General features: G+C 42.1%; 1 protein-coding gene across 1 annotated transcript in view; it reads left to right on the top strand.

The window, feature by feature from the left end:
* Positions 1-8,528, top strand: part of LOC136875363 (uncharacterized protein C1orf50 homolog) — a 39,223-nt gene extending 30,695 nt beyond the window's left edge. Inside the window, exons 3-4 of the mRNA XM_067148914.2 lie at positions 7,914-8,132; positions 8,214-8,528. Of these exons, the coding sequence (XP_067005015.1) occupies positions 7,914-8,132; positions 8,214-8,414 (420 nt within the window). The 3' untranslated portion in view covers positions 8,415-8,528. The remainder of the gene's footprint in view (positions 1-7,913; positions 8,133-8,213) is intronic.
* The last annotated feature ends 15,619 nt before the right edge of the window (positions 8,529-24,147 follow it).

Here is a 24,147-nt window from a genome sequence, read left to right as displayed (position 1 = left end):
CTGACAGATTGTTGTGCAGGGAGTCGAATGCAACCGTTAATATGGCTTATTGTGCATTGGGACGGACCAGCCAGAGCTGTTTACCAAGCGTTTTCTACAAGTTCTTGACGTTTTATTTGACACATGGTGTAAATAGGCATTTTAAAGATTTTTTTACTGTGATAATATTTCAGAACCTTCTATTAATCTTTGATTGGTAAGAAAACCATGTACATATCTCAGTGTGTAACTACGCCAGTTCTAATTATTATGTCCTTGTGCTTTTGTTTGTGATTAATGTGTTTATGGCTGATGATGACATTTAAAATGTCGAAACCGGTCCCATATTGAATAAATGTTGTAAATAACATCTACACAATACGTAATTTGTATTGAAAAGGTTGAACCTTATAAATATCTTATCTCTGTCACCCTATATAGTTCCTGATATTCCTGAAGTAGTACAAGCAACCAACTTTTCAATCATAGTGAATGACAGTCTGGGATGAAGGGATGTGATATATGTATGCAGTTACAGAAAGAACTGGTTATAGCCAAACAGTGAGAGACTGTCATTATGCAAACGAGCAGTGCCTTGCTGATATCTACATTGTCTAATGGGCCCTGAACTGAATCACTACCATGACTGATTGCTGGCCGGGCTGAATGGCTCAGATGGTTGAGGCACTGGCCTTCTGACCCCAACTTGGCAGGTTCGATCCTGGTTCAGTCCGGTGGTATTTGAAGGTACTCATATGTGTAAGCCTCATGTTGGTAGATTTACTGGCATGTTAAAGAACTCCTGTGGGTCTAAATTGTGGCACCTCAGTGTCTCCGAAAACCTTAGAAGTAGTTAGTGGGACGTAAAGCCAATAACATTATTATTATTATTATTATTATTATTATTATTATTATTATTATTATTATTATTATTATTATTATTAAAACTGCTGCACATTATGCAACGTGGAAGTGCAAAATCTAATTTCTTTCTAAATATTACTCCTAAATTTGTTGACATACCTACTTAGAATAGTCTATGATTTTGTGGACGGCATTCCTTCAAGTCAACTATTTCACTATTTATTTCTAATACAAGGGGATATACTACTTAACACCTTGACGAAGAGGTTTAACATCTAATAACCAAAGGTACTACACCATCTGTTCACCTACCTGCCGAACATGTTAAAGATAATCCAAAGTTGAACTCCAGCTTAGAAGTGAAGCTTCCACGGTGTGAAGAATTATTTAATTTATTTTCCGGGTTGAACCGTGTTGTATTTGTACGCATATCACGTACAGTTTGCCGACGTTTCGAATACGTTGCAGTATTCTTTGTCAAGGCGACTGAAATACCCCTACTCGATCCGAGGTAATCAGTCTCGCAGGCAGAAATTACACTACTAGAGTGGCCTTGATCTTGGCCTTTTACATCCTAGCCTATCTGGCTGACGTAAGCCCTGGCTGTCTCGCGAGGCTTCTGGAAAGTTTATGTCACAGCCAGGTAGTGGGGGCTTGCCCGCGCTGTTATGTAATGGGGTTGCGGCCCGTGTGTTTATGTTGTGGTCTGTATATCTTAAACTATGAATGATGGGCATCCAAGAATTACTGATTTTGTATCCTTCTTCTAAATTTATGTTATTCGGATGTTTCTTGATTTCGATAGCCTCGCGGATTTTCCTTTCCAGATTCCAAGGGATAGCTGCTAGGATCTTGGTCTTGTCAAATGATATTCCGTGCCTAGTTTCGTAGGAATGCTTGGCTACTGCTGAAATATCTGTGTTTTGGTTCTTGGTGTGACGGATATGTTCTTTTAGGCGGGTGGAGATCAGACGTTTTGTCTCACCTACATAACAAGCTCCGCAGCTACATTCAATGTGATACACTACAGGGGCCTGTAATTCTATTGTGTCTTTTACTGGTGGTAGGTAACGGGATAGCTTACGGTGAGGTTTATAGATAGTTTTTATGTTGTATTTGTCCAGTATCTTGCCGATCCTGTCTGTAGTGTTTTTAATGTATGGCAGTGTCGCTGTTTTCTGGCGGGTCAGTTCTTCTTTCCCGTTGTTTTCTCCTGCGGCGGTCTTTTCTTTCTTCTCTTCTGATTTTTTAAAGACTCGTCGGATGTTATTGAGCGAGTAGCCATTTTTCCTAAGGGTTTCCGTGAGGTGTTCTTTTTCTTCCTCGAGGTGCTCTGCGTCAGAAATCGCTATGGCCCTGTTCACTAGTGATGTTAGGACAGCCTGCTTTTGTGATGGGTGATGATGAGACGAGGCGTGTAGGTACCTGTCTGTGTGAGTGGGTTTCCTGCATACTGCGCGACTCAGCGTCCCATTGGGGTTACGTATTACTAGCACATCCAGGAACGGTAGTTTTCCGTCTACTTCTATTTCCATGGTGAACTGAATATTTACGTGTATGGAGTTGAGATGGTCGAGAAATAGCTGTAGGTTGTTGCTCCCGTGAGGCCAGATTACAAAAGTGTCGTCTACAAAACGGAGAAAACATTTCGGTTTCAGGGCAGATGTAGCTAAGGCTTTCTGTTCGAAGTGTTCCATATACATGTTTGCTATTATTGGAGAGAGTGGCGACCCCATCGCGGCCCCTTCTGTCTGTTCGTAGAACTCCCCGTTGAAATAGAAATAAGTGGCGCTAAGGCATTCTTTAGCTAGTGTTGACAGGTCTTCTGGAAGTTTCTGATCTAATAGCGGAAATACTTCTGTTAGCGGCACCTTGGTGAAAAGTGACATGACGTCAAAGCTTACTAATAGGTCCGTACTTTCAATTGATTTGGTCCTTAAGGAGCTGGATGAAATGTCGGGAGTCCTTCACGTAGGTTTCAGTGTTTCCTGTATGTGGCTGAAGTAGTCCAGCTAGGTAACGGGCGATCTCGTGCGTGGGAGAGCCTATAGCGCTCACGATAGGTCGCAGAGGTATGCCTTCTTTGTGGATTTTAGGCAGGCCATACAATTTTGGAGGTATCGGGTCCGAGGATATCAGTTTCTTCTGTATTTCGGCTGGGATACTGGAATTTTTTACTAGTGTGTGGAGTTTGTTCTTAATGCGGTTGGTAGGGTTTCTAATTTTCCTGTATGTAGAATCGGTGAGTAATTGTTCTATTTTCCGAGTGTAGTCTGTGCGTGTCATTATCACCGTAGCGTTGCCTTTATCTGCGGGTAGGATAATTGTTTCCGTATCTTGACGTAGTGATTTTAGGGCATGAATTTCTTCTTTAGTCAAATTGGATGGCGGCGGCTTTGCGGATCTCAGTAGACATGATATATCCTGTCTGATCTCCTCTGCAGATTCGGTAGGAAGGTGCCGGATTGCAATTTCTACTTTGCTAATTATTTCTTCTACCGGTATACTATTCGGAGTTACTGCGTAGTTGAGTCCTTTTCTCAAGACGGAGGTAGTGGGTTCACTGAGTGGCTTGTCTGTGAGGTTTACTATTACATTCTTCTTCAGTGGAGCAGGTGGTTTCGGTTTCTGTTTTTGTAAGAGGCGGTTGAATTTCTTGTTTTGCTTGGCAGTGGCTAGTTCCAGTGTACACTGGGATTGTGTGTTGCTAATGCTGTCTAACGTGGTCCAATCATTGAGCGACAGAGTGCTGGCAAGTTGCAGGTGGAGATGAAATAATTTATTGTTGAGGTAGTCCAGAGTCTGTCTTGTGTCACTGATCCGTTCTCTGAGGAGTTTTATGCTGGTTTCGTGAAGAATACGGTCAGTCCGTCGGTTCTTGGTGTGATATTTCAGTCTTACACATGCTGGTATAATGCTGTTGTCCCTGCAGCGTTTCAGAAAGGTGAGTCGAGCCAGGTAGTTACTCATTTTCTTCCGAAGGTTGTCGAACTGCCTAGTAGCTTTGAGAATATCCTCCCCGTAAAGGTTTCGTATCTTAGAAGTGAAGCTTCCACGGTGTGAAGAATTATTTAATTTATTTTCCGGGTTGAACTGTGTTGTATTTGTACGCATATCACGTACAGTTTGCCGACGTTTCGAATACGTTGCAGTATTCTTTGTCAAGGCGACTGAAATACCCCTACTCGATCCGAGGTAATCAGTCTCGCAGGCAGAAATTACACTACTAGAGTGGCCTTGATCTTGGCCTTTTACATCCTAGCCTATCTGGCTGACGTAAGCCCTGGCTGTCTCGCGAGGCTTCTGGAAAGTTTATGTCACAGCCAGGTAGTGGGGGCTTGCCCGCGCTGTTATGTAATGGGGTTGCGGCCCGTGTGTTTATGTTGTGGTCTGTATATCTTAAACTATGAATGATGGGCATCCAAGAATTACTGATTTTGTATCCTTCTTCTAAATTTATGTTATTCGGATGTTTCTTGATTTCGATAGCCTCGCGGATTTTCCTTTCCAGATTCCAAGGGATAGCTGCTAGGATCTTGGTCTTGTCAAATGATATTCCGTGCCTAGTTTCGTAGGAATGCTTGGCTACTGCTGAAATATCTGTGTTTTGGTTCTTGGTGTGACGGATATGTTCTTTTAGGCGGGTGGAGATCAGACGTTTTGTCTCACCTACATAACAAGCTCCGCAGCTACATTCAATGTGATACACTACAGGGGCCTGTAATTCTATTGTGTCTTTTACTGGTGGTAGGTAACGGGATAGCTTACGGTGAGGTTTATAGATAGTTTTTATGTTGTATTTGTCCAGTATCTTGCCGATCCTGTCTGTAGTGTTTTTAATGTATGGCAGTGTCGCTGTTTTCTGGCGGGTCAGTTCTTCTTTCCCGTTGTTTTCTCCTGCGGCGGTCTTTTCTTTCTTCTCTTCTGATTTTTTAAAGACTCGTCGGATGTTATTGAGCGAGTAGCCATTTTTCCTAAGGGTTTCCGTGAGGTGTTCTTTTTCTTCCTCGAGGTGCTCTGCGTCAGAAATCGCTATGGCCCTGTTCACTAGTGATGTTAGGACAGCCTGCTTTTGTGATGGGTGATGATGAGACGAGGCGTGTAGGTACCTGTCTGTGTGAGTGGGTTTCCTGTATACTGCGCGACTCAGCGTCCCATTGGGGTTACGTATTACTAGCACATCCAGGAACGGTAGTTTTCCGTCTACTTCTATTTCCATGGTGAACTGAATATTTACGTGTATGGAGTTGAGATGGTCGAGAAATAGCTGTAGGTTGTTGCTCCCGTGAGGCCAGATTACAAAAGTGTCGTCTACAAAACGGAGAAAACATTTCGGTTTCAGGGCAGATGTAGCTAAGGCTTTCTGTTCGAAGTGTTCCATATACATGTTTGCTATTATTGGAGAGAGTGGCGACCCCATCGCGGCCCCTTCTGTCTGTTCGTAGAACTCCCCGTTGAAATAGAAATAAGTGGCGCTAAGGCATTCTTTAGCTAGTGTTGACAGGTCTTCTGGAAGTTTCTGATCTAATAGCGGAAATACTTCTGTTAGCGGCACCTTGGTGAAAAGTGACATGACGTCAAAGCTTACTAATAGGTCCGTACTTTCAATTGATTGGTCCTTAAGGAGCTGGATGAAATGTCGGGAGTCCTTCACGTAGGTTTCAGTGTTTCCTGTATGTGGCTGAAGTAGTCCAGCTAGGTAACGGGCGATCTCGTGCGTGGGAGAGCCTATAGCGCTCACGATAGGTCGCAGAGGTATGCCTTCTTTGTGGATTTTAGGCAGGCCATACAATTTTGGAGGTATCGGGTCCGAGGATATCAGTTTCTTCTGTATTTCGGCTGGGATACTGGAATTTTTTACTAGTGTGTGGAGTTTGTTCTTAATGCGGTTGGTAGGGTTTCTAATTTTCCTGTATGTAGAGTCGGTGAGTAATTGTTCTATTTTCCGAGTGTAGTCTGTGCGTGTCATTATCACCGTAGCGTTGCCTTTATTCGCAGTATCCCAGCCGAAATACAGAAGAAACTGATATCCTCGGACCCGATACCCCCAAAATTGTATGGCCTGCCTAAAATCCACAAAGAAGGCATACCTCTGCGACCTATCGTGAGCGCTATAGGCTCTCCCACGCACGAGATCGCCCGTTACCTAGCTGGACTACTTCAGCCACATACAGGAAACACTGAAACCTACGTGAAGGACTCCCGACATTTCATCCAGCTCCTTAAGGACCAATCAATTGAAAGTACGGACCTATTAGTAAGCTTTGACGTCATGTCACTTTTCACCAAGGTGCCGCTAACAGAAGTATTTCCGCTATTTGATCAGAAACTTCCAGAAGACCTGTCAACACTAGCTAAAGAATGCCTTAGCGCCACTTATTTCTATTTCAACGGGGAGTTCTACGAACAGACAGAAGGGGCCGCGATGGGGTCGCCACTCTCTCCAATAATAGCAAACATGTATATGGAACACTTCGAACAGAAAGCCTTAGCTACATCTGCCCTGAAACCGAAATGTTTTCTCCGTTTTGTAGACGACACTTTTGTAATCTGGCCTCACGGGAGCAACAACCTACAGCTATTTCTCGACCATCTCAACTCCATACACGTAAATATTCAGTTCACCATGGAAATAGAAGTAGACGGAAAACTACCGTTCCTGGATGTGCTAGTAATACGTAACCCCAATGGGACGCTGAGTCGCGCAGTATACAGGAAACCCACTCACACAGACAGGTACCTACACGCCTCGTCTCATCATCACCCATCACAAAAGCAGGCTGTCCTAACATCACTAGTGAACAGGGCCATAGCGATTTCTGACGCAGAGCACCTCGAGGAAGAAAAAGAACACCTTACGGAAACCCTTAGGAAAAATGGCTACTCGATCAATAACACCCAACGAGTCTTTAAAAAATCAGAAGAGAAGAAAGAAAAGACCGCCGCAGGAGAAAACAACGGGAAGGAAGAACTGACCCGCCAGAAAACAGCGACACTGCCATACATTAAAAACACTACAGACAGGATCGGCAAGATACTGGACAAATACAACATAAAAACTATCTATAAACCTCACCGTAAGCTATCCCGTTACCTACCACCAGTAAAAGACACAATAGAATTACAGGCCCCTGTAGTGTATCACATTGAATGTAGCTGCGGAGCTTGTTATGTAGGTGAGACAAAACGTCTGATCTCCACCCGCCTAAAAGAACATATCCGTCACACCAAGAACCAAAACACAGATATTTCAGCAGTAGCCAAGCATTCCTACGAAACTAGGCACGGAATATCATTTGACAAGACCAAGATCCTAGCAGCTATCCCTTGGAATCTGGAAAGGAAAATCCGCGAGGCTATCGAAATCAAGAAACATCCGAATAACATAAATTTAGAAGAAGGATACAAAATCAGTAATTCTTGGATGCCCATCATTCATAGTTTAAGATATACAGACCACAACATAAACACACGGGCCGCAACCCCATTACATAACAGCGCGGGCAAGCCCCCACTACCTGGCTGTGACATAAACTTTCCAGAAGCCTCGCGAGACAGCCAGGGCTTACGTCAGCCAGATAGGCTAGGATATAAAAGGCCAAGATCAAGGCCACTCTAGTAGTGTAATTTCTGCCTGCGAGACTGATTACCTCGGATCGAGTAGGGGTATTTCAGTCGCCTTGACAAAGAATACTGCAATGTATTCGAAACGTCGGCAAACTGTACGTGATATGCGTACAAATACAACACGGTTCAACCCGGAAAATAAATTAAATAATTGAACTCCAGCTATTCTCATCTTATATTACATCGTTCCTGCTTCCTCTCCTTGGTGTTTTATTCCCAAAATTCTAGTGATATTAACTTTTGTGTCAAGTAATTCTTCATTATGCCATAAATAAATTGTAGTTTTTGGCTTGGCGTCTGTAAAATCTGTATAAAATTGCTTAATGTAACCTAACTACACTGGGAAAGGAATGGATGCAATTGTATTAGAACATTCAAGTCATTGTTATGTTATTATTGTGAAACATTTAAATCAAACTTGCCTTAATTTCTTTTCCATACAGGCTGATAGCTTTGTCCAAGCTACAACTTCGAGTAAACTTCAAATGATAGCTGAACAAGTTCGATTTCTACAGCAACAGGCCAAACAGGTTCTACTAGAAGCCAAAGAAAATGTTGATCTTCATCATGCTGCCTGCAACTTTGTGAAAAAGCCAGGCAATGTATACTATCTCTATGAGCGGCCTTCCAGTCAGAAATATTTCTCCATGTTATCTCCCAAGGTTTGTATTCTGACAGTCCTGTTGTTTGAAATAAATTATTTAATAGAGCACAATACATGGTAATTGTATTTTCTGTGACAGGATTGGGAAAGCCAAGGTGGTCCACCACACATTTACATAGGAGCCTATCGTTTGGAGAGAGACATGTCGTGGACTCCAGAAACCAAGTTTGATGAACGAAGTGATACTTTGAATGTAATAGACAAAATTATAGGTGTGAAATCTAATTTTTCCATCACGTACGATTCTTCAGCACATAATGATTCAATGGATGCCTCATAAATAATGCTCAAGGGTGACTGTCATGATTTAATTCCTAATATTGGCTTGAGTCTGAATGGTTATATTGTATGCCCCAAAATAAAAGAACATACAAAGTCATGATCATACATAAAACGTTGATATTAAAATAAGGAACCCTTTTGCATTCCAAATCCCAATACTCTCCTCTTCACATATCACACAACCAACCACCAAAGAAACATGTTACAGTGAATACAGCCCTCCACATAAAGTTGGCGTCAGGAAGGTTATCTGGCTATAAAACAGGGTCCAATTCACATGCGCAACACAGTTCCCAGTTGCGACCCCACATGGGTGTGAGAAAAGCGGTAAGATTTATTAGTAGCCTATACTAAAGCAGCATTTCAAAATATACTAGCATCTAGTCTGCATTACCCAAGATCTGTGGCTAGTAGAGGTCTGCAAACCACCCAGTTCTTTCGCTCATGTACAATCGACCCTCATATGGTCAACTTTGAGCGGTTGGCTAGCAGCATGTAGTCTGAGGTAAGGCGGCTCATGCGCTTACAGACAGTATCAACGAAGTTACGATGAACAAACCTAAAACGAGTGAGGAAAGGGGAATGGTTAACTATAAAATGTTTTACACCATGCAAATTTTTTAAGAAATGTGCATTGAGTAATATAATTACACACTTCCTATAAATTCTGTGAGATCAACTTGTCACGTTAGTAAACACAGAACATTAACTTGTACAGTCACAAACATTCACCATTGTTGTGTTGTATGTCTTAGTACAGAATGAATCAAGAGAGCATAATTTATTATACCTGGGTTAAGCGAGCTCCTTTTGTCACTAAGGTCCAAGGATTTTTCCCACCTTCCAATACCTATTTAATTTTTATAGCTAATTTATATGTGTATACAAACATGTGTCAGCTTAAATTCTAGTTAAACATTACAAGGACAGGTTTCATACCATTTTTAAACATTTTCAGCTTAAAAAAAAAACATACATTAAGTACAAATATTGACACACATAAAATAATGAGAACACTAAAAATACAGACACCTCGTGTGAATGTGGTGCTGAACAAGACCCAAGCCACCTAATTATCTGTCCCCTCCTGGACAACCCAGCACATCACAAGATGTTTTTATAGGAAACAAGAACTCCATCAGACATGATATAGGCTTTTGGGCTTCTGCCATGTCAAGAAAATAAGGTGAAATTCTGTAAGTTTCGCAGAGAACTTTGCTCTGCATCATCAGAAGAAAATCTCGACTGTCCACGAGAAAGGCTTCTCAAACAGTGAAGTTTGAATTTAGACATTATAATGGAAGTGGATATGGTACGTTCATTCGTCACCAGATGGCTCCCCGGACGTGGTACAGCGCTAGCATTCGAAGCGGAAGCTGAAAGAACCATCAGAATCAGTCTGAGAGGGTCACATAACATAACAGGTGTACTCAACATATGACATTGACAGGTGTATGACATTGACACAAACCCGGAATGAAACATCTGGCGATAAGGAACGTACAAATTTTGAAAACACTGAAACGAGATAACAGTAGTGAAGGGACAAGGAAGGGAACTACCTACATAAATCCTTAATGGCTGGCAACGAGGTATTAATTAATAGCCAATGTCCCTGTTGAAATTGTAGGATTTCTGCGTATTTCCACAGCTTCCCGTATAATCCTAGACCTATAGTGTCTAGTGTGGGTAAGAGCTCGAACATCTTGGAACATGACATCATGACCCGACGATAGAGCGTATTCAGCTACTGCTGATTTGTCTGGCTGATTGAGACGAATATTATGTTCATGTTCCTTGATACGGGAACCAATGGACCAGCATGTTTTGCCAATGTATACCTTACCACAAGTACAGGGAATTTCGTATACCCCAGGATGTAAAAGTGGTCCTTGGTTTTACCCAGACTTGGAGCAGTTTTAGTGATGGTGCCAAACGCGGTTTTTATATTGTCCTTACGGAGGACCTTGGCAATTCGATCCGTGGTGTTGTGAATGTAAGGTAAGTAGGCAGTTCCCTTCACTTCTTCCTTCTGTGGGCTTGGCTTGGTCATTTCTCTGGGATGCAGGGCTCTTTGAATCTGCAAATTGCTGTAACCATTACCCTTCAACGTGACTTTGAGCGTGTCCATCTCCACCTGGATATTTAATGGCTCACAAATTCGTCTCGCCCTCTTGGTGAGTTTTTAAATATAATTAAGGGTAGAAATTTCATAATGTTCTGTATTGAGCTGTATCACAATTAAATAAACAATAAATAAAGGAAATGTAACATTATATTTCTTATTTTCCTTGTATTGAGTAGGTTGAACCACTTTATTTCTTGTTAATTTAATTGTGATATTCAATACGGAACATTATGAAATTTCTATCTTTAAATGCACAAGCTAACCAAGCAAAACATGAAGCCTACTGTTACATGATGACCCAGAATAGAGGTCTAAACCGGTACCGCTTTTAATCAAATAATAATGTAACATTACATTTCTTATTTTCTGTGTGTTGAATAGGTTGAACCACTTTATTTCTTCTTTATTTAATTGTCACTCTTGGTGAGTGTCGTGAGAATGCCTTGTTTTTGTGCTGGATGGTGGTGAGAATCTGCATGAAGTTAGTGATTTGTGTGGGTAGGCTTATGATAGATGGTATGTCCTGAGGAGCCATCTGGTTTCTTTCTTACTAGAACATCCAAGAAGGGAAGGCATCTGTCTGTCTCCATCTCCATAGTGAATTTAATTGAAGGATGTTGCTGATTTAGGGGGTTTAGAAATAGATGAAGTTTCTCAGAACCTTCTGTCCGAACCACAACTGTATCATCAACGTACCTCCACCATCTCATAGGTTTGACGGGCACCGAAGCAATAGCCTCCTCCTCAATATGCTCCATAAAGAAATTAGCCACTATGGGCTAAAGTGGACTTCCCATAGCCACTCTGTCCGTTTGTTCGTAAAAATTCCCACCCCACAAGAAATAGCTGCAAATCATGCAGTGGTAAAATAGCTTAGTAATGTCCTCAGGGAACAAGTGTTCAATGAGAGGCATGACCGAGTCAATCGGCACTTTAGTGAACAAGGACCCCACATTAAAACTCGCCAAAAGTGCATTAGGTTGAAGTGTTATGGTTGACAGCTTGTTGACTAACAATAGGTCTGAGGGGTACACTTTTTTTATGGACCTTAGGCAGTCCGTATAATCTAGGTGGCACTGCATCCCCCGGGGACAGATGATTAGCCTCCTCTTCTGGAATTGAAGATTGCCGTAAGAGCTTCACGGTTGCGTTGGACACACGAGACCTATTGTTAGTTCAATAGGTTCTCCTACGTATGCTCTGGCTAAATAGCTAAGCAAATTGCTTCAGCCACACATAGAACGTACTGAATCATACGTCAGGGACTCTCGGTATTTTGTCAACAAGCTGTCAACCGTAACCTTTCCACCTAATGCACTTTTGGTGAGTTTCGATGTGGAGTCGTTGTTCACTAAAGTGCCGACTAACTCGGTCACGTCTCTCAGTGAACACTTGTTGCCGGAGGACATTACTAAGCTATTTTACCACTGCATGACTTACAGCTGTTTTTTGTGGGGTGGGAATTTTTACGAACAGACGGACAGAGTGGATGTGGAAAGTCCACTTTTGTCCGTAGTGGCTAATTTCTTTATGGAGCATTTTGAGGAGGAGGCTATTGCTTCGGCACCCGTCAAACCTATTCTATGGTATAAGTATGTTGATGATACATTTGTGGTCTAAATCAGCAATATCCTTCAATTAAATTCACTATGGAGATGGAGTCAGACGGATGCCTTCCTTTCTTGGATGTTCTAGTAAGAAAGAAACCAGCCAGCTCCTTAGGACATACCGTCTATCGTAAGCCTACCCACACATATCGCTATCTTCATGCAGATTCTCACCACCATCCAGCACAAAAACAAGGCATTCTCACGCCACTCACCAAGAGGGCGAGAGGAATTTGTGAGCCATCAAATATCCAGGTGGATAATGGTAATAAGGTGGATAAGGGTAATGGCTACAGCGATATGCAGATTCATAGAGCCCTGCATCCCAGAGAAACGACCAAGCCAATCCCACAGAAGGAAGAAGTGAAGGGAACTGCCTACTTGCCTTACATTCACAACACCACAAATCGAATTGTCAAAGTCCTCCGCAAACACAATATAAAAACCGTGTTTGGCACCGTCACTAAAATTGCTCAGAGTTTGGGTAAAACCAAGGACAAATTGTCCCCACTTTTTACATCCTGGGGTATACGAAATTCCCTGTACTTGCAGTAAGGTATACATTGGCCAAACATGCTGGTCCATTGGTACCCATATCAAGGAACATGAACGTAATATTCGTCTCAATCAGCCAGACAAATCAGCAGTAGCTGAACACGCTCTATCGTCGGGTCATGATGTCATGTTCCAAGATGTTCGAGCTCTTACCCACACTAGACACTACAGGTCCAGGATTATACGGGAAGCTGTGGAAATACGCAGAAATCCCAACAATTTCAACAGGGACACTGGCTATCATTTAAGTAATACCTGGTTGCCAGCCATTAAGGATTTACATAGGTAGTTTCCTTTCCTGTCCCTTCACTACTGTTATCTCGTTTTGGTGTTTTCAAAATTTGTACGTTCCTTATTACCAGATGTTTCATTCCGGGCTTGTGTCAGTGTCATACACCTGTCACTGTCATATGTTACGTACACATGTTATGTGACCCTCTCAGACTGATTCTGATGGTTCCGTCAGCTTCTGCTTCGAACGCTAGCGCTGTACCGTGTCTGGGGAGCCATCTGGTGACGAATGAATGTACAATTTCCGCTTCCATTATAACATTTAAATTCAAACTTCATTGTTTGAGAAGCCTTTCTCATGAACAGTCGAGATTTTTTTCTGATGATGCAGAACAAAGTTCTGTGCGAAACATAAAGAATTTCACCTCACTTTCTTGACACGGCATAAACCCAAAAGCCTATATCATGTCTATAAGTACGGACCGTGAAAGCATCAATGGCAACAAGTCCATTGTAGCTGCAGTGTTTTTGAAATGTTGACTGGCCACGGAAATAAATGACTAAAGGTGATAAAATGTTCTTCCGTAGTGAATGAAAACACTGAACACGTCATTGCTTGTATTGATTGTATAGTTCGTTGTGGCATTCGTCTTTAACGGGAGGAGGTTCTTTCTTCTAAATATAAAAGTGCTGTTGATATTATAATGTTTACATTCCATTAACTCAGTACATGTTATTAATTAATGGAATGTACATTGTAAAATATCAACAACATTTTTATATCAAAAATTAAGTTCCCAGAAGGAAACCATAGTTTAATTTCATTGATCGAAAATGTTGAAAACATTTGAACTCTTTAGGCCTTTTTTAGTGTAATTGTGTAGCAGTGGGCTCATCATTTGGCTAGTGCGATGTTGAGACGCCAAGACTTAATGCTACAACGAACTATATCATGAATACAAGCAATTATGTGTTCAGTGTTTTAATTCTCTACAGAAGAGCATTTTAACTTCATTATCACTTTTAGTGTTCTCATTATTTTATACGTGCCAATATTTGTACTTAATACTGTATACATTTTTTTAAGCTGAAGGTGTTCCAGAATGTAATGAAGCATGTTCTTGTAATGTTTAGCTAGTATTTAAACTGACATATTTTTATATGCATAAAAACTAGTTATGAAAGTAAAATAATTATTGGAAGATGGGAAAAATCCTTTGGCCTCTGTTGTTAAAGCCAGTACGGGATAAAAAATGAGATTTATTAGTTGCTCCTTTTGTCACGCATAAAGCCACCAGCGGAATTGGAATGTCTTTCATTTGCTGCATTGGAGGTGAGAATAGACAATATTTTCTTCTAGGCATGATATAGGCTTTTTGGGCTGATGCCATGTCAAGAAAATAAGGTGAAATTCATTATGTTTCACACAGAACTTTGCTCTGCATCTTCAGAAGAAAATCTCGACTCTTTACGAGGAAACTACTCTAAGAATGAAAGTTGTAATATAGATGTTACTAATAGAAGTGTAAGTGGTACATTCATTCATCACCAGATGGCTCACTGTATGTGGTACAGAGCTAGCATTCGAAGCAGAAGCTGATGGCATCAGAATGAACGTACCACTTACACTCCTGTTAGTAGCGTCTAAATTCAAACTTTCGTTCTAGAAGTCCTCCTCATGAACAGTCAAGATTTTCTTCTAAGCACGTAAAGAATTTCACCTTATTTTCTTGACACGGCATAAGCCCAAAAAGCCTATATCATGTCTATAAGTACAGGCCGTAAAAGCATCAATGGTAACAATATTTTGTTTGTTTCAGAACAAGTTTTGGATATTCTGTGCTGTTATTTCTCCATCATGCAAGGGGACTGTCATTAGAAAGGTGATCTTATAATAAATAAATAATTTGTTGTAGGAAGAATATAAGTCAATGTTTATTTATCCATAATCTGTGCTAGCATTAACATGTTTTTGACATAGATCTAGGAACCTGTTCCCAAAACAGCTGTAAAGGGACGGAGATCTGTTGCACACATCTTGACACACTTCTGTGTAATGTTTTGTTTGGCATCATGTGATACTGAATTTGATGGCCACACTTTACACAATTGTGCTTGCACATGTGAGCTAGTAGATGCAAACGTCAATGAGGCAACTCATCGTTTACATAGCACATACCCTGGATGTCATCTATTCGCAGTTGTTACTATTAAGAAGCTTTCTCACGCTTCGCTCTTCATCGTTTCTTACTTCAGTAATCCATATTCCTTCCCCTCAAGTTGTGCTTTCACTCTGTCTTTGGACTCCCGTTTCATGTTTGCATCGAATGTCGTAGTAACTACAAATGTGAATGAGTCAGACTGAATATGGTGTATTCAATCAAACTGTCCAGTGCCAAGCGGTCAGTCAGGTCACGCTCACTAGCAGAGGAGAACTTAACTACCCGACTATTTTTATTCAACCGATTGTAATCAGGGAATGCGGACCTTTAATGGCTAGAATTATACCTCTATGCCTCAGATATTGTTTGCGAGTTTGTGGAGGATTCATCCTCCCCCAGTCACAAGTTTCGGGTTGTGGCAAGGTGATGAAAGGCTATTAGGCGAGTAGTCGCTAGTGGCCCACCCCCAGATACCGAGCGCCCTCTGCACTATGAACCCTTACTTTGGCATGTGGGGCACTACTGCAGGTTTATCTATTATTTTCCTAACATCTCATGGAACCAAAAACAGAACCCTCTAATTTTAATTTAACAAACCAGGGTTCTGCCCTTAAAACAACATCTTTCAAAGTGAAAAAGAAGAAAATATTTAATACAATTAAAGAGCTCTCTGGAATAATATAAGAGACGTGTTTTGTCAAAGCGATGTTTCAATGAAATAAGGTTGTTTATCAGTAACCTCGCGTACTACTGCACTCTTGTGGTAGTACGTGAACTAGAAGTGGAAGCGTGCTGGGCCTATAACCCAGAGGTCCGTGGATCGAAACCACGCTCTGCTACCACTTGTTACGGAGTTTCGTGGACTTGCAGAGGTGAAAGAAGGTGCGGGGGTGAACAGGCCTCAAAATACGAAATTAAAGTTAAGATAAAATTTAACAAGGTTGTATTTTCTTTTCAAAATTCAGAAATAACAAAAATGGCAGGTACAGAGTAGCAAGGCAACAAAAGTACAATTACAGTATTTACAGGATTTGGGCTTCGAGCCCCGAACTCACAATTCTTGGGCAACTAGCCCAACTTTACCCCAAAACAAGATTTAACAGAGGGGCAGAAAACCCCATTCATGCCCAGGAGCACTTGCTCTAAATTACACAGAAAAGCCTCCTCGAGGCATACATACTCAATTTTCAAGAAAGAGCCACTCGCTCTCAACTTTAAGCCTATCAAAGGCCACACCAAACTCCACCTTCAAGTTGTCCTCTAAGGACATAGACACGGGGGTAAAATACCCAACCTACTGAGGTCTATTAAGTGAGAAAAAGGTTAATTACATGACCTCCAAAATAACAATTTGAGAGGAGGCGATCTGCACTCCTAATACCTTTTGTTTAAAACCTAATCTGGCTCTAGGCCGCTAATGCAAGGGCTAATCCCATACTAAAGAGGTGACTTTAGAAGGAAACAATTTACATTACGTTAAGGAAGAATCGGTTATGAAAAATAAGTTCACCTCAAAACAATATGAGTGGGAGCTCGAGAGGGTTAAGCACTCTCTATCCCAATATGTAGCTTTAAAAGAGAATAGATGCTAAGAGTCTTTACATTTTAGGGAAAGTTACATGGTAGAAACGCTTCGGACCCGCCCCGAGAGTTAAACTGCTGAGCTAGCAAGAAAAGAAGTTATTAAACAGCCATTACCTTGTCGTTGAACTGCTGCCCGAAGAAAGAGGCGCTTCCCGCCCCCTGCTACGTACTTTACACTTTGAAAGTTGGTACTGAAGTGGCGCAGAGACCCGAAAATCAGCAGTTTATATACTCTCGTGGAAAGTTCAAGGCGTTTCGGAAATGAGAACACCCGCCCACAAAAACTTTATTGGCTAGGGTTAAGCAAGATATTCAAGTTGGAGAAGATACATCTGATTGGTCATAAATTAATTAAAGAAATTCGGGATTGGCTAAATTCAAAACAAGGGGAAAGAAAGGGTCATACAGCCAACTTAAACAAGAAATTTAACAAGGAACAAACTTTTGAAATAAAAATTTCTCCAAAAAACAGTTCTTTCACTTCGCACTAGGGTGCACCATGGTAGTTCTTCAGTAGTGTCCTCTAGAAGAGAAAGTTCACACTTCTTACTACAGGTAAAACAAAAATACATCGAAAACGACCCAGTTCAGAAACTCCAAAATTTCCAAGTAGTGACATCTTCTGAGAAACTTGAAAATTAATACAGTAGATAAAGTTCAGACTTCCTCCAGCAGAGGAGTTTCAACTGGCGCAAAGTTTGAATTAGCGGCGTGGAGGTGTACCGCCCGGTACAGACCTCCCCCCCCAAAAGTCCCTCCAGGGGTGACACATGAAATTGTTTGAAAACAAGGTCCAAGTTATGATGTTGCTATGGAGATTAATTGCAGAAGCATTTATAAAAATTGTCTAAATTTGGTTTGATCCAGGTTCAAAATTCTTGTAGTAACTGTTGAAGTAATGTCTTTATGTTTGTAGAAGTTGACTTCAGAAGGAAGCTTTTAGTTTTTAAAGTTGAGGGAAAATGTTCTAAGTCCACCAGATATTGCAGTTGAATTCAAGAATGTAGTAATTGTTGATATTAAATGTCCATGTAGCTGATTAAATGTTTTCAAGGTTGATTAAGTTGGATGGCCAGACCGGCCGCTGCAGCTTGTGTCCAGAGGAGGCCGCTCGGACCCCTCAAGTACCCTGAGATACCGCTCGCCCGCACTATGAGAGGAGTAGTGGTGTTGAAGCACGCCGCGCCCGCGGCGAACATATACAGGCTGCGGGCAAGTAGCAGGTCGTGCGCCGCACATCAGCCTTGGCCGGGAGGAGGGCTCCGGCTCGCCGTACACTGGTCGACCTCGCTGGAGAAGAGGGGGCCCTTCCTCTATTCCAGTAGCGGTACGGCGCCGCGCGGCTGCGGGGGCACTGAAACATTAAAGCTCGCCGGCAGAATTTTGTTGGACCATCATCTTTTTGAGGGCACAGGCTTTGTGGAGAGGTTGAGGGGCCAGCGGCGTGGAGAAATTCTTTTCATAAGCAAGCCACTGTGTGTTGTGGAGCAGGAGACGGGAGCGTGGTAATGGCCGTGGCAAGGACAAGATGGCAGTTTAACTGTGCGGGGAGGGTTTACAATAAATGCTTAAATATTTAAAAAAAATATTATAGAAAGGGCAGAAGGCCTTAAAAGTTAAACCCCTCAAAAATATAACCTTCATATTTCTTTCAAAATCATATGAAACAAATTAGTACAGAAATTATACCGGTTTCACCTGCGACAGGTGAACCCTAAATATCCTCTCGGTGGCTGGATTACTTAATAACAACGTAACCGGCGTAAGGAAATCGAGAATGATACACGGCCCATGAAATCTGGGGGCAAGCTTGCCCGCGGGAACAAAATTCTTGACCATCACCTGGTCACCTACCTTCAAATGGGTGGGTCTCCGTCCACGATCATATCTTTCCCTAACCTTTTCGTGAGACACTTTAAGATTGGCTTTAGCCTTCTTCCAAAGATCTTTAATGTTGTCCGGGTCTATTGTCTCAGGTAGAATGTCACTCGGAGACCAGAGGTTAGAGAGCGGCGTGTTGGGAACAAACTTGAACATCAAAGAAGTTGGAGTAAACTTGTGAGATTCATGAACCGCCGAATTCAAAGCAAAAGCTAACCAATGCAGGGACGTGTCCCACCTGGAATGATCTTCATGATGATAGGCAATAAGCGCGGACCTGAGATTACGATTAACCCGTTCAGCCAAAGATGGTTGAGGGTAATAAGCAGAAGTCGTCACATGAGAGATGGACAGGTCAAAACAGAATTTACGAAAAAGATTTGATGTGAAAGCCTTAGCATTATCAGACACAATATATTGACACGGACCAAAAGAAGCAAAGATAGAATTTAGACAAGTAATGGTGGACTGAGCGGTAGCCAGCTTAGTAGGAAATAACCAGGAAAATCTTGTAAAACCGTCTACGCATACAAAGATGAACTTGTTGGCGTTTCCCTTTGACTGGGGGAAGGGTCCTACATAATCAATATACAGGCGTTCCATGGGGCGCGACGCTTGATGAGAAGACAACAGGCCTACCTTGGTGGACATGGTTGGTTTACTAAGCAAACAGGATTTACAAGCCTTTACTAGTTCACGGATTTCACCGTCCATACCCTTCCAGATGAATCTTTCACGAATCTTTTCACGAGTTTTAAAGATTCCAAGATGCCCGCCTAATGGGGTCTCATGATAGTACTTGAAGATCATAGGTACAAGAACAGCTGGAACGACAACCTTCATCATCTTATCATGCCTCGATGGGCAACATAAAACACCATTCCTTAGTACATAAGGGACGACATGTTCCCCAGAAGAAAGGGTTTCCATTATCGGAGCCAGCGTCGGATCTTCACGTTGGTATTTCTCGATATCCCTAAAGAGCATGGGAGCATCTGTTAAGATGGCATTAACATCAAATAGTATGGACTCGGGAGGTGATGAACTGTCGACCGGTTCATGGGTCTCAACGTCGTTGGAAAACATACGGCTGAGTCCATCAGCAACAACATTTTCGGTACCTCTGATATGCCTGACATCGAATTGGAAGGCAGAAATACGGATGGCCCAACGGGCTATACGACCAGTACGACGCGGCCTACCTAAGACCCAGCTTAAGGCTTGATTATCTGTCTCCAGGTCGAATTTGACATGTTCCAGATAGAGACGGAACTTTTCTAAGGCAAATAAGACTGCCAAACCTTCGAGCTCATATATGGAATACTTTGCTTCTTGAGCCGATAGAGTCCTAGGTGCATAGGTGATGGGTCGCCTCCCTAGTTCAGTCTCTTGAAGAAGGACTGCAGCTACCGCCGACGACGACGCGTCGGTTTGGACGATGAATTTCTTTGAGAAATCAGGCATAGCAAGGACAGGGGCATTACAGAGAGCTAATTTAAGATCTTCAAAAGCGGCTTGTTGAGAAGGTCCCCACTCGAATTTGATGCCTTTCCTACGAAGAAGGTTTAATGGTGCCGCTCTATTAGCAAAGTTAGGAATAAACTTCCTGAAGAAATTCACCATACCAATGAACCTGGCGATACCTTTGATGTCCTTAGGAGGTTTAAAATCACGGATGGCCTGTGTTCTAGAATGATCGACTGCAACACCATCAGGTGACACAATATGCCCTAGGAATGACATGGAGGGCTTAGCGAAGGCAACCTTGGACAACTTAACACTTAACCCAGCCTTACGAAGGCGACTGAGAACTTCTCGCAGATGATCTAGATGTTCTTCAAAGGTCTCCGAAAATACGACGACATCATCCAGGTAGTGATACAAGTACTCAAATTTGATGTCGGGGAAGACTCTATCTAGCAGTCTAGTGAGTACAGCTGCTCCCGTGGGGAGCCCGAAAGGCACGCGGTTGTATTCGTACAAATTCCAATCCGTGGCAAACGCTGTAAGGTGTTTAGACTCTTCCGCTAGGGGAATTTGATTATAGGCCTGATTCAGGTCCAAGATAGTAAAGAACTTGGCCTTACGAAACCATGAAAAGCAAGAATGAAGGTCAGGAAGGGGCACAGATTGCAACACCACCTTCCGATTGAGAGCCCTATAATCAATGACAGGCCTGAAGCCGCCTTGGGGTTTCGGGACTAGAAAAATAGGTGAAGAATACGCCGACTTAGAGGGCCTAATAATACCATCCTTCAACATCTGATCGATGATTTCTTTCAGAGCCTTCATTTTAGGTGGAGATAGCCTATATGGTGGAAAACGGACAGGAATCGAATCCGTGACCTCGATTTTGTATTCAATAAGGTCAGTAACACCAAGAGTATCAGAGAACACCTCTGGAAACGACTGACACAGCTTACGAATACTATCAGCCTGCTTCTCAGGTAGATGTCTAAGGTCTAACAACATCTCATCCTGGGTAGGCGAAATAGATGAACATGATGCAGAATTACATTTCAATAATGGAATTTTACAATTAGACGCAAATTTGAAAGTGCACGACCTACTCTGAAGGTCGAGCACAAGACCAGTGTGAGAAATTAAGTCAGCTCCCAATATAATGGGGCAAGACAAGTGCTTGGCCACAAACAATTTAATTTTCCATGTAAATTTAAAAATGCGGATTTTGACATTTACAGAACCTAGAATTTCTAATGGAGATGAATTAGCCGAAACATATTGGATCGCAGACAAACAATAGTCAGGAAGCTTACAAACAGATTTCAATTTTGAATACCATTCAGCCGAAATAATCGAACAAACGCTGCCTGAATCTAATAGAGCAGTTACAGGTTCATTATTTAGTTCAATTTTAAGAAAAGGAACAGGTGCGGGGGTATCCGCCGCAATCCTAAGACATTCTTTGGGGCATTCAAAAGATGAATTTGAAGGCTGACCTTTCCCTGAATTTTCGACCTGTTTACCAGGGGCTGAGCCTCGGAAAGATGGATTAGTCGACTCAGCCGAAGCCACTAGTCACATTTTATTATTGGCATTGGTGGAATTTGCACCAGAAGTTGAGCAGGAGGGGGTGCTATTTGAATTTGGGCAATTCTTGGCGATATGTGAGGAAGCCCCACATTTAAAACAGCCTTGTGATGAACCAGCTCCATTCCTTGTCCCACTAGACTTGATTGATGGACACTTATTGCGAAGGTGGTCAGGCGACCCGCAAGCATAACATTTACGGGGTGTGACTGGTCGGCGAGGTGGAGGCCGAGAATTACTAAAATAAGGAGGGGGTTCTTTCGCTACACGCAGAGAATCGGCGTATCTAACTCCTTCCGCTGAGACGGCCAATGCTTCAAGTTCAGAGAAAGTTTGCGGGCACGCCGCGAAACACAAGTATGACCTATACGATGGTGAAATACCTTCCACAATAGCTTGTACAATCTGATCCTCAGGAAAGTGAAGAGCAAACACCCTAGTATAGAACTTAATATCTTGGATGAAGTCTGCCAAGTTTTCATCCAAGCGCTGTACACGATAATAGTACTTCTGAATAAGAGAGGACCTTGCCCTAGCCGGGATGAAGTTAGCTAGCAAGTGGGCGTGGAAGTCTTCAATAGATGATTGCTCGGCAATGGCTCTTACTATTTAGTCTGAGAGAATACCAATTGCATAGGGATAGATGATTTGCAGAATCTGACATGGGGAAAGAGAAAAAACAAGGGCATGATCCTGAAATTCAACTAAAAATCTTAAGAAAGAAATAACTTTACTGGTAGTGTTAACAGAAAACTTCGAGATACCTCTGAGCAACATTGCCAATGGATGAGGCAAGCTGCTGAACCCAGGTGACATAGTAGGTAAAGGTTTAAGTGGCAAAGACGTTAATTCAGAACGTACATTATTCAATGAGTTACGGCGTTCAGACTCGTTGTCCAATGGGGCAGAGGTTGTTTGAGCTGCAACGGTTTTCCTATTGACATCTCCCTTAGGAGGCTCTTCCTCGCTACCTACATTCACCGTGGTGGGTTGATCGATTTTGGGAGGAACTTCCCCAGTTAACAATTGGGTAACCATACTAGATAATTCAGAAAGATTTTCAAGAACCATACTAGCTTCCTTCCTCTGAACGTCATTCAACTTTAGAGACAACAGATCGTTAACTCTATTTGAAAAATGAAATAGCCTGGGTTGCACACGCTTAATTTGATTAGGCGAAGGATCATTTTCTTCAAAAAAACTAACTACAGATGCTAGCTCAGTAGTATTATCAGTGATCGTGGAAAGAGAGTCGTCAATTCCTTTCTCTCCCAAAGTGGGGATGGAAATGGGCAAATCAAGGGACTCTCTAAGCTTATTTGTGTCTACCGCAACCGTGCCTCCAGATTGCACATTTCTGATAGTTAACTCATAGATCAACTCCTCCTTGCGCAAATAGTTAAGATGGAGAACATCGCAAGGGCCGGGCATGATGACAGAACAATTTTGAAAAAGGAAAAAGCAAAAATTCCAGCATGTGAGAAAATAGAGTTGTAATCAAAGCAATGTTTAGCCGTCAAAAGGGGCTAAATTGAGACCCATTCAACCACGCTCTGCTACCACTTGTTACGGAGTTTCGTGGACTTGCAGAGGTGAAAGAAGGTGCGGGGGTGAACGGGCCTCAAAATACGAAATTAAAATTAAGATAAAATTTAACAAGGTTATATTTTCTTTTCAAAATTCAGAAATAACAAAATGGCAGGTACAGAGTAGCAAGGCAACAAAAGTACAATTACAGTATTTACAGGATTTGGGCTTCGAGCTCTGAACTCACAATTCTTGGGCAACTAGCCCAACTTTACCCCAAAACAAGATTTAACAGTGTAACCGTACGTATGTACGATCCCCGAGTTTTTAGGTTAGGAAATTTTCGTATATAGTTTGTTAGGTTAAAATCATGTAATTTTGTTTATTTACCATGTAAAAACGTAATATTATAAGAAGAATGTATAGTTAGGGAATATTACATATGTTCATCATTATATTTTGTATAAATTTCCGTTTGGGTAAGAGTCTGTAAATATGGCCTAGCCGTAAGGATTTGCAACTGGGAAAACTGCGACTATATCGGGAAGGACGGTTGAAGTCAGTTGGATGTGTTGCAACAGGTGGCTTGAAAACACGAGGTACGGCAGGTTGTATCGGTTGAAGAATTGGAGTGAATCAATGTGGACATACATGAGTGGACGGTCTATGTCACATCATATACTCGATAGCCAATGCGAGGGCTTTGTTTTGAGCGAGGTTTGTGTTGACAGAGTGACGCGGGAAGAAGTGCCGGTGTGAGCGTTGCTACCACTAAACTTTTCAGGACGCGATTACCACGTGTAGCAAGCATATATAAGTGTGTACGCGTGTGCGGCGAGTTACTCTGTTTCTGATTCTCATTCTCATTCTCATTCTGTTTCTGACTCTGATGCTGATACTGTGTTTTTCTCATTTGTACTGGTCTGCGGGAGCGACGTATTTGCGCAGTTTGCTATACAATCTGCTATTGTTTGGAGTATCTGTTACGGAGTGAACATGGTATAA

This window comes from Anabrus simplex, chromosome 6 (assembly GCF_040414725.1).
Source record: "Anabrus simplex isolate iqAnaSimp1 chromosome 6, ASM4041472v1, whole genome shotgun sequence".
Lineage (NCBI taxonomy): Eukaryota > Metazoa > Arthropoda > Insecta > Orthoptera > Tettigoniidae > Anabrus > Anabrus simplex.
The sequence above is the reverse complement of the archived record's forward strand: the minus strand, read 5'-3'. Positions and strand labels throughout refer to the sequence as shown.